Source organism: Gopherus flavomarginatus, chromosome 4, assembly GCF_025201925.1.
Source record: "Gopherus flavomarginatus isolate rGopFla2 chromosome 4, rGopFla2.mat.asm, whole genome shotgun sequence".
In the NCBI taxonomy this organism is placed as follows: domain Eukaryota; kingdom Metazoa; phylum Chordata; order Testudines; family Testudinidae; genus Gopherus; species Gopherus flavomarginatus.
In genome coordinates, this window is record NC_066620.1 from 95,013,349 (window position 1) to 95,024,097 (window position 10,749).

Sequence of the window (10,749 nt, forward strand, 5' to 3'; positions counted from 1 at the left end):
TGAAAGGAGAACCCATTCGTAGCTCCCCCGTGGGATTCCTGTGCTGTATGGTATTTACTAAATGCAATCTTTCACACTCTTATGACATGATCAGAAGAAACCAGCCACCTTTGTAACTCTAACATGTGACTTCCTTCCAGATATCTATTGGTTAAAAATTACTGCAGCTTGCTTAGGCAGAATGGGAATTACCATGTGCTATGAAATGGTTTGCCTAGTGAATGCAGAATTGTACCCAACATTTCTCAGGTGGGTGCACCGTCTTCTGTTAATCCAGTATAAAATGTAATGGGTAAGAGTGCAGAGTGTCTCTATTTACTGATTCAAGTGTATCACAGAAACATGTTAGAGCCACACACTGCACATCAGAAAAAACACAACAGCATGTCTATCAAATGACAGAAGTTTGTTTAAAAATTAAACAGCACGGTGGGCCACCTGTAACCTATCCAAATACATTGCATGGCCCAATGGAGCAGAACTTGGTGCAGAACATTCACTGCAAAAGTTATTTCAGATACCACAAAACACAGGACTGGATTTGACAATAATCACTCTATAGGTGGATATTTAGCATCTCGGCCAGGGACAGCCAGGGCCGGCTCTGGCTTTTTTGCCACCCCAAGCAAAAAAAAGGGGGGGGCAGGGCCACTGGATCAGCAAAGCAGGGGGAAAAAAAGGCACGGCTGGTGTGGCAAAGCGGGTGGTGGGGGGGAAACAACACATAAATGGTGGGGCTGGAGCAGGTAAGTGGGAGGGGCGGGGGAGAAACAACGGCATGACCGGCAAAGCAGGGGAAAAATAAAACAAAAAATCCCTACAGGGCGTCTGGAGCCGGGGCGCCTTGTGCTGCAGTGTGCGCCTGGTCTAATGGGGGAGAAGGGGAGGAAGGGGGGAGAGAGAGAAGAGCAGTGGCCAGCGCTTCAGCGGGGCGCTCGCCACGCGGTCCCAACTGCCGCGCCGCCTGCTGGGAGGGCTCCGCTTCGGTTGGTAGAGAGGGAAGGACGCGGGCTGCCCTGCCCAGTTTACTGCAATGCGCTCCCCTGCTCCGCGCCGCCACCCCCTACAGGGCAGCCAGAGCAGCGAACAAAAAAAAGAAAAAAGCGGCTGTGCCACTCTAGGATTGGGCGGAATGCCGCCCCCTAGACTCTGCCTCCCCAAGCACGAGCTTGCACAGCTGGTGCCTGGAGCCAGCCCTAGGGACAGTGAAACACACTTGGTGCTAGCTGATTTTAAGACTGATTCAGGCTCGTAGCTGTGGTGATGCTGAAAGGCTTCCCCCAGAAGCTGATGAAAAAGGAGCCAATAAAGAATGAAAAAGCTGCAGCAACAGAGATCTAGTGGAAGCAAGCCAGGAGAAAGTGATTGGGGCCTGGGGATTGCCAATGGAGGCTGGCTGGAGACTGTTGCTACAGTAGGGGAAGCTGTTGGCCATGTAGTGCCTGAACAAAGTGCTTTTGTATTTACAAAATACACCTAAAAACAAATTTCAAGCAATGTGAACAGCAGCCCGGATAACCTGCACCTGGCATGTCATGGTGCCATAAGAGACCCAGGCTCTGTTCTCTGCTCTCGCCTCTTTCTCTCTCAGCTTACACTACAATGGACGACAGAGCCACAGACTAACCATAGCAGGTTGCTGAAGCGTATGTTACAAATCATTTAAATGCCTCCTCTGGCCTCATCCTTTTCCCCTTCCCTCCAAAAAAAAAAAAAAAAAAAACCTGACTAAATGAAGGTATTATACAATGAAGAAAGAAAACCTACAGGACATTTTTGTCCATCTCTTCACCAATACAGGATTATTCCTTATAGTGCTTTTTCTAGTGCTTTATCCAGTCTAGATTTATATCTCCAAAACGATGGGGCTTCCATTGCACCACCAAAAGAACATTGGCATTTTCTAGTACATCTCACGGGAAGATTTGCCTGACATTTCACCCATTTTTTTTAATCAAATGCCTCCTATTACTCTGGGTGGTTATTAGCCCAGTCAGAAGTGGATTTTTTAAAGTTCCTTTTTATTATTTTTATTTCCTCACCAATGTTTGCAACTTTTCCCAATTTATATTATCTGTGAATTTCATTAACAAGATATTTATCCCCTCTTCCTAGATCATTAATGAAGATGTTAAATAAGACCATGTTTCAGACCAATGCCTAGTGCACAGACCAATTCCTAGGTTCTTTTGGACATCTCTGTAGTACTACTGTTGTTCTCATTATAGCCCAGTGGGGAAATTTCCATCGCAATATGCAACAGATTAGACACATCCCTCCTAGCATTGTTAACAAGAATGGTTTGCCTATTCTTCTGTATGAATTGCTAAAAATGTTTAAGTGAATAGCTGCAGAATTCTTTTTAAACAAATTAATAATGGGGGAACATTTCACGTACATGTATTTTCTAGGAACCTGGGAGTACTTGTCTGTTCTTCCATGTGTGATATTGGTGGGATCATAACTCCATTTGTTGTCTACAGACTGGCAGAGATCTGGCATGAACTGCCACTTGTAGTTTTTGGTAAGAGTTCTGTATTGTAGAGTGACTGTATTTACTATATGCAGGGTTGTTGTAGTCACATTGGTCCCATCATATTAAAGAGACAAGGTGGATGAGATGATATCTTTTATTGGACCAACTTCTGTTGGCGAGAGAGACAAGCTGTCAAGCTTACACAGAGCTCTTTTTCAGGTCTGAGAAACGTACTCAGTTACAGATGCATAATCTGTTCAACCTTTTACATAACAGTGACAGCTCTGTGTAAGCTCAAAAGTTTCTCTCTCACCCACAGAAGCTGTCCAACAAACAATATTACCTTACCCACCTTGTTTCTGTATTTACCATGTCCTAGATAAATTGTTCCCATGGTTAATTGCCCTCAACCTAATATTTTTTAATCTTATTCCTAGTCTGAATTTTTCTAGCTTCAGCTTCCATCCACTGGATCATGGCATGCTTTTGACTGATAAAGAGTACACTACCGTCAGAAATCTCTTCCCCATATAGGTACTTGGAGACCATGAACTAATGAGTCATCTCAACCTTTTCCATTAGACTAAAAGGAGCCGAGTTTATTCAGTGTAGCTCAGAGGACAGATGTTTCCAGATCTCAAATAATGCTCGCAGCCCTTTTTAGAACCCACTCCAATTTAACAACATCCTTTTAGAAGTGTGGGCAGAAAGGGACACTTCCCCAAGTGATTTATGCAAGGTAGAAAGTCTGTGGCGGAGTAAGGAATTGAATCTTGGTCTCCCACATCCCAGGGTTAGCATCCTAACCATTCAACCATGCTTCCTTGGCTTACTGGGCTGTCCATGAATACTGGCCAGTTGCTTCCATGAGTCCTTGGATGAGGGAAACAGCCAACTCACCACAGCCTACTCCCCACAGAAGCCAGTGATGATTCTCCAAAGGACTCCAACTCCTGGATACAGCTATGGAAAACAGTATATTTCCCTAGTACCCAAGCAACAATGTCAGAGGTTTATCCAGCTCGTGGAACATTTAACACATAGTGTCTGCAGCAACAGATGACACTCTGCAATATTTCATGGAAAGTGGATGGTTTGAAGGATTTAGGATGGTTGTGGGACGGAGGGAACAGATTGCCCAGGCAAAGGGATGGAGTTGGAGTGAAATCTCCTCATTCTCTAATTTTGTAAGAGAACTTTCCTAGTAGACAATACTGTGTACTAGAAGATACATCATATTTTTCCCTGTTGTTCTCATGACAGAAAGATTCATTAAATGTCATGGCTTAGAAATGACCTGTATTACTTAATGTTCTTTCACTGTGGACTCAATGTTGGAATTTTGTTTGAGATTATAGCAATGTGTTAGATACACCAGCTAAATTAGGTTAGGCCTTCACCAGAGGCATATGGTCCCAAAGGGGTCAGGCCCCAGTGGAGGACTGATGTAGCAGATTGCCATCCCTTCCCTTTCCAAGTTCACATCCTCTGCCAACAAGTGGGGAAGAGTGGCACAGGAGCTTCACCAGGGAAAGTCTCAGTTGGCATGTTGAAGCCAGAATCTAGCTCCTTTGTGCCCTCTGAGTGGTGCAAGGGCTAAGCCACATCTGACAGTGGCCCAGCCTCTCTCATCTCAGAAGGGCCTCAGTAATAAGAGCAGAGCCTACTGAAAAAATGGAACAACTTATTCATTCAGCAGAGGTAGCTTTGCCTCATTCATAATCATTGCTGCAAATGAATATTAAACCATGTCATGCTCACTATGTATTTTGTATCAAATTTAACCCTTTTGCGTGATCTCTGTTCCAAGCTGTGGTTGGTTTAATTGATGGTGGACTGGTTCTGCTCCTACCTGAGACCAAAGGGAAAACTTTGCCTGAGACCATAGAAGATGCTGAAAACATGCACAGGTACAGTACCATGCAGCCTAAGAGAAATTTGTGTCAAACCTTACTAACAAAATCTCCCTCAGAACCCCATTTTATTGTACATCCCTGGAAGGATCTGTTACTGGTCTACTTTGCAGGCACAGAAATGCAGAAAACTAAAGTCACAGTGTAATACCTGAAAAGACTATGCACAGTTTTTCTACAGTGGTGGCAAGATAGCAGATTTTAAATTATACCATTTTATTTAATCCAGGCTCTAAATGTCATTGCTATTCTTGGACTTGTTTTAACAAAATGTGAAGAGGGTGGAATCCTTATTCTTAAGTATTCCAGTAAATTCATAGTGGTTTGGCTGGTTTGTGTGTTAAATGTAACATGTCATACTAAACCCACATCAGGAGTCACAATGATACAGTATTTCACAACTACAAAATACTGGCATCTGTTTTTGTTTTCCCCAACGGTCCAATTTATGGCTCAGATCATTTTGCCTTGCCATCCCCTTCTCTCTACCAAGTATCGTGTTAGTTTCAGAATGTTTGTTGGTGCAGTCGCAAAGCACTACCGTACTTCCTGCCTACCAGGAATCCAAGAACAAATAATAGAGGTTGTGAGCTGGCCTTTGGATAGCACTATCATGGCTATACTGCATGATCTAATCAAGCTGTACACAAGTATATAGCTAAAAGGAAGTTTGTTTTACATGGAATTTGAAAAGCTGCGACCTTGATGTTGGCTGTTCAATACAGGCCCGTGCATTACATACTGAGAGGCAGCAAACTTTCATCTGTAGGTATGTGGAATGAAGTCTTCACTGTGACAGCAATAGCAGCTGTCATGGATAAAAGGGAACAGCAAAGAACTAGAGGTGACTTTTGAACCCTCGGCTTAATTCAGTGCAGGGTCTTTGTAGCAGGAAAGAGCCTTGGCAGTGAGTTTTGGCAGCTGATTCACCTTTTCTCCCAATAGGAAAAAAAGTTACATAAAAGATGCAAAGGCAGCATTCCTAGGAAAAAAAAAAAATCTAGGCTATTGTAAGATACATTGGCTGGGTTCAGAGTTTACATCTCATTTTGTTCAGGGAAAGGGAAACTACCCTCAAGCTGAGGTAATAGCTGTGCAAGGTAAAGTCAGGTTCTAGTTTGGCTTATTTAATTGCCCTCATGCAAGGCAAGGAGTTTTGGGGAAACTGTCCCTAATTATATTGGATATAGCTTAGACACTGCTTGACATATCCTTTCCAGTCAGAATACCAATAGATACCAACTTAAAATGTGTCATCAGTGTAGTAGAGCAGGTTTATAATGTGTTTTCCACTTTTTAGATGCATTTGTGCAAATAAAATAGTTGCTCAAATGCTCAGACAGCCTCCATTAAAAAAAGAAAAAGCAGAGCTGAAGCCACTGTGAGCAAATAAATACAGTGTGGTATTCACCCAGCACATGTGCATGCACTTTCTCTTTTTAAAACCCTACGGGCCAGTTTCTCAGCTGCTGTAAACTGGCATAGCTCTATTGACATCAGCTGAGAATGTGGTGTGATAAACTTCAGTTTAGGCACAGCTGTGGCTGATGGGGAAAAAGAAAAGAGAATAAGGAAAAAGAACAAGGGGACAGTGGTGAATTTGACCCTCCAAGAAGCCATTCATGCGCCATGATGATTAAATGGCAACATCAGCACCTCTCTGAAGTAGGAAACTGGGATGGTTAGGGCTGACTATTATTGGGATTTCCAGACTCTAGTTTTAGTTGTTTTTAACTTGGCCAAATTTTAACAGTGCAGACTTTAATTTTCCATGCCTCCAGCTAAACTTTGGGGAGAAATGATTCAGCCATTTCCAAGAATGAAGCTAGGGGGAAACATTATTTTGCCCCAATCAAAAATTCTTGTGCCCTCTCTTTAAAAAGCTCTATCATCCCCATGCTTTGGAGCAAGGAATTGGGTAGTGGCCTTTGTGTCAGGGACAGACCGTGTGCTATTCCTAGGCAAATCTACCCAAATTTGCCCAATTTATAAGTCTGAAGAACTGCAGTTTGCACATGCTCTCTTGAGACTCTCAAGTAAATGCCCCAAAGATTCGGTTTGCACGGGGCATGCTCCAGCCTAGGGCCGAGCAGGACTTTCCCTGCACTTGCAGCTCTGAGCTGCTGTGGGCTGCGCCAGGCCCAAGCACCTGAACTGAGAGTAAGGAGCCTGACTCTCCTGTGCTCTCAGTGACCCACTGCTCAAGGTGGTGTCTGATTCAAATGCAGAGGGGAGAAAAGCCAGATAAAAACAGATTCAGATGGGACAAAAGCAGGGGCTGTAGATTAGGACAAGGAACCTTGGCAGGGGAGACTGGCTGAGCAAGGAGACAGGCTGGAAACGGAGTCTAGAGGGACTGGGAGCCAGTAAATTAGTGGAAGACAGACGGGCTGGGCAGGGTGACTGAGACTGAGAAACAGCAGGGGTGAAGAGAAGGTGGTCAGGAGAGAGATCTGACGAGGAGTCAGAGGAAACCTGGGCCTGGCTGGGCAAAGAGACTGGGACAAGGAATCAGGGGAAGGACACAAGATTAGACAAGGAGCCCAAGAGTAGGGAAATAAGGAGTGGGAGTCAGTGTGGATGGGGAATATGTGGCGGGCTATTGGAGCCACTATGGGGTAGAGAGGCATATTGGTTTAGAAGTTGGGTGGGGAGACTGGGATTGGCTGGGCAAGGGGGGGGGGCAGGTCAGGAGAGGTGAAACTAGGATGTACTGGACACACAGACTGGAACTTGAATGAGAAGCCTAAAGAACGTAAACTCAGATTAGCTAGGTGAGGAGAATGGAACTGGAGCAAGGAGTCAAGGGTGGGAAACATGGGACTGGCATGGGGCAGGCTAGAGCACAGAGGGCTGAAGGGATCACATGGGAAGGGAGTGGGGAATTGGCAGAAAAGTCTGTGCCTTCCGGAGGCTGGAATGGAACCCAAGATTCCCAAGTCTCACCATTCCTTCGCTCTCAGCAAATATCTGTAAAACCCGCTGGCAAAGCATGAGACTCATCACTTTCTAGTGATTGTCCACATAAAGGATAACAACATCTCTAAACAAATTAGTATGTGATCATGTAATTAAAGAATCTCATAATGCATAGGCACAAGGGGCCAAATTAAGGTTCCACATGCAAATTTAAGCCTAGCATTTCCTAAATTTTGAGTGGTTAACTTTGCAACCTGAATGCTCTTTTAACTTCATATACGTATATATATATATATATATATATATATATATATATATATATCAGAAAGAGCGCGTGCACACTCTATATATACATATTGTGGTAAATTGCCGGCACTATTATGATGGGTCTTGCGCTCTCTCTTCTTTGGGTGGGGGAGTTCAGGGCGCCATTTCTTGCCCCTAAATTGGAGTATTAATTGCCCCACTAGTGTCCTAGAGGAGGGAAGTGGAGAGGGAGGGAGGGACCTGGGCCTGCCCTCTACTCCAGGTCCCAGCCCAGGGGCCCTGAGGATAGTGGTGAACCACTTGAACTGACGGTTCCTTCCCATGGGCTACTTCCCTCTCTTGCCCTTCAGCTTGTGAGGGGCTTCCTGCTCTCCCTCTGCACAAGCTAGGTACCCCTTACCTAGGGTCTAGGACTTCTTAGCCCACCACAGCACTCCTCCAAACTGTTCTCTGCTCCAACACCAATTCTTTCTGCCCCTACTCCCACACTGTCTGAAGCATGGGTTTTTATCATGTGACTGACTGCAGGTGCTCTAATTGGCATCAGGTGCTCTAGTTAATCTATAGCAAACTTTCTTCCCCTTACAGGGAATAAGGCTCCCTTCTAATCCTCTCCTGCTGCCCTCTGGCCATGCTGTATCACAGTACATAGAGAGAGAGAGAGCGCGCGCGCGCACACACGCTATATATGTGAAAACAAACAACAGTTTCTCAGTAGCTGGAGCTACTTTTTATCATGATTTTTCATAAATTTTACAACAAGGCGGGACCATTAGATCATTAAGTCTGAGGCCCTGTGTATCAGAGGCCATGGAATTTCATCCAATTACTTCTCTATTGAGCCCAGTAACTTGTGTTTGGCTAAAGCAGATCTTCCAGAAAAGGCATCTAGTCTTGAAGGCCTCAAGAGATGACCTTCGTCTGCTTGTTCCAATGTTAAATCACCCTGTTAAAAAACTTTGTGCCATATAACAGACAAAACAAAAAATCTGTTCTACTTGCATATATTTTTGCTCAGACAGAACTCTAGATAAAAATCTATGCTTTATAAAAATGTCCTAGGGAATTATTTTTCTCAAACACAAAATACTGCTTAAAATAAAGCAAAGTTTGGTGGTAACACCAGCAAGATGGAGGAAAACCAGAAAGTACAGGCCAACACACTATTGATAACTCTGGCATTTGTGCTGCATGTCAGTCCTCAGTTGGCATTTCCTGCATTTTGTTGGCTTGTATCACAAATCACTGTTAAAACAGTTTTCTCCGCCAATCCATATTTAATTGCATACAATATGTACTCCAAAGCAGTCACAGCAGAGCTTGGAAAAAGATGTACTAGCATAGCTGGGTAGTTTGAACACATTCTTTACAACTTGGTGCAAACTTACAGTCCTTTAAATGACTAGCACTTGGTTGTTTCTTATAAAAACAATCAGTATTTTGCTATGAAATAGAGAATGCAATGGGGCCTTAGAGCAATCTGATTCCTTTGCAGGTTAGTTCCTCTGTCTGGAAAAGAATTCAAAGATTCATTTTTTTAAATTTGCCAACCACAAACTAGTTTTTCATTTAATTTAATCAGAGTAGAAGATACGCATCTTTTTAGCTGGTTATTCTTCTTGTTCCTTGGGGTAGCACCTGTTTTCCTTATTCCTCCCAATTGCCTTTTCTGTTTTGTTTCCACAGACAAAGAAAGCACAAAAAAGAAGTGATTTACCTGCATGTTTTAACAACTGAAGTTGCACCAAATTAAGTTAAAGAGCTGCTTCTCCCATGGCCTGCTTTTGATGGTGCATTAATAGACTGAGGACAGAACATTTATATGATATAAACCATCTACTGTCATCATTTCTTTATTCTGCTCTAATACTTGCTACACGTCCTTAGGACAACAGACCACTGGTTATCATTCTCAGAGCTGCATCTGTGACACACATCTGCCTTCCACCACTGATCATTACTACTAGCTGTAGTTCAGTCCAGGACACTTAGACTGTGGCTTCACTACCACTTACATTGGCAACATTTATGTCGCTCAGGGGTGTGAAAAAATACAGCCCTCCCCCGAGTGACATACATTTCACCAGCTTAAGTGGCAGCATGCAATCTTCTGCTGCCATAGCTACTGCTGCTCATAGAGGTGGTTGTATTACAGCGGAGGGAGAGCTCTCTCCCCTCGGCATAGAGCGGCTATGTGATGAACTAGGAATGTTCTTAATGTTTTCTATGAATACTGTGTTGGTGCCTCAGTGTCCCCTAGGCAGTTCTTAAGTATCTGGCAGAGCAAGGGGTCAGTGCACCTAAATGCCTGGCACTGTCTCCTAGCAACTAATGGCCTGGGCCCCTCCCCTGCAAAGGTGCCAACTGAAGGTGTTGGAGACAAAGATCAGGTGACCTCATGGCCCAGGAAAGGAGCTGAGCAGAGAGGAGGGACTGGAGGGGGTTGTTAGTCTGGAGCTGGCTGAGGGCAGACATGGGGGTCTGGTTCACTGCCCCCAGAATGGACCCAGCTGAGGGGTCCGGTTCGCTGTATCTACAAGCTCTGTTTTAGACCTTGTTCCTGTCATCGAATAAACCTCTGTTTTACCGGCTGGCTGAGAGTCATATCTGACTGCAAAGTGGGGGTGCAGGACCCTGTGGTTTCCCCAGGACCCCGCCTGGGTGGGCCCGCTGTGGGAAGCGCATGGAGGGGCAGAGGATGCTGAATGCTCCAAGGAGAGACCCAGGAGGTGAAGATGTGTGAGCTTCTTGCCCTGAACAAGTCTGCTCCAAGGAAGAGGAGGCTCCCCAAAGTCCTGACTGGCTTTGTGGGGAGCTGTTCCAGAGCATCACCCGGGGATTCCGTGACAGGCTACAAGAGTGATCTTACAGCAGTGCAGCTGCACCAGTACTGCGGTAAGCTCCCTAGTGTAGACATGGCCTTAGGTTTTCCAGAGACTATTTGTAGGCCAACTATTACAAAAATAAACAAGCAGCTCTCCGAGTCCTGCATGGTATCCTCAAGCCTTTATTGCCTAGAAATCCCACCAGGATCAACTATGCAGAGAACACAAAAATTGGAGGACAAACAGGAATACACAGAGCCAAAGTGTAAAGTGGAGAGAACAGAGCAGAGAAGAGGCTGCAGGAAAACTGGCGAGTCATTACTGACCAATGTAAAGGCATCCGGTTGAG

General features: G+C 44.6%; 1 protein-coding gene across 1 annotated transcript in view; it reads left to right on the forward strand.

Moving 5' to 3' along the window:
- The window catches only part of LOC127048959 (solute carrier family 22 member 2-like), a 28,412-nt gene extending 18,533 nt beyond the window's left edge, over nt 1-9,879 (forward strand). The window contains exons 8-11 of the mRNA XM_050949113.1: nt 141-249; nt 2,412-2,524; nt 4,287-4,386; nt 9,262-9,879. Of these exons, the coding sequence (XP_050805070.1) occupies nt 141-249; nt 2,412-2,524; nt 4,287-4,386; nt 9,262-9,328 (389 nt within the window). The 3' untranslated portion in view covers nt 9,329-9,879. The remainder of the gene's footprint in view (nt 1-140; nt 250-2,411; nt 2,525-4,286; nt 4,387-9,261) is intronic.
- The last annotated feature ends 870 nt before the right edge of the window (nt 9,880-10,749 follow it).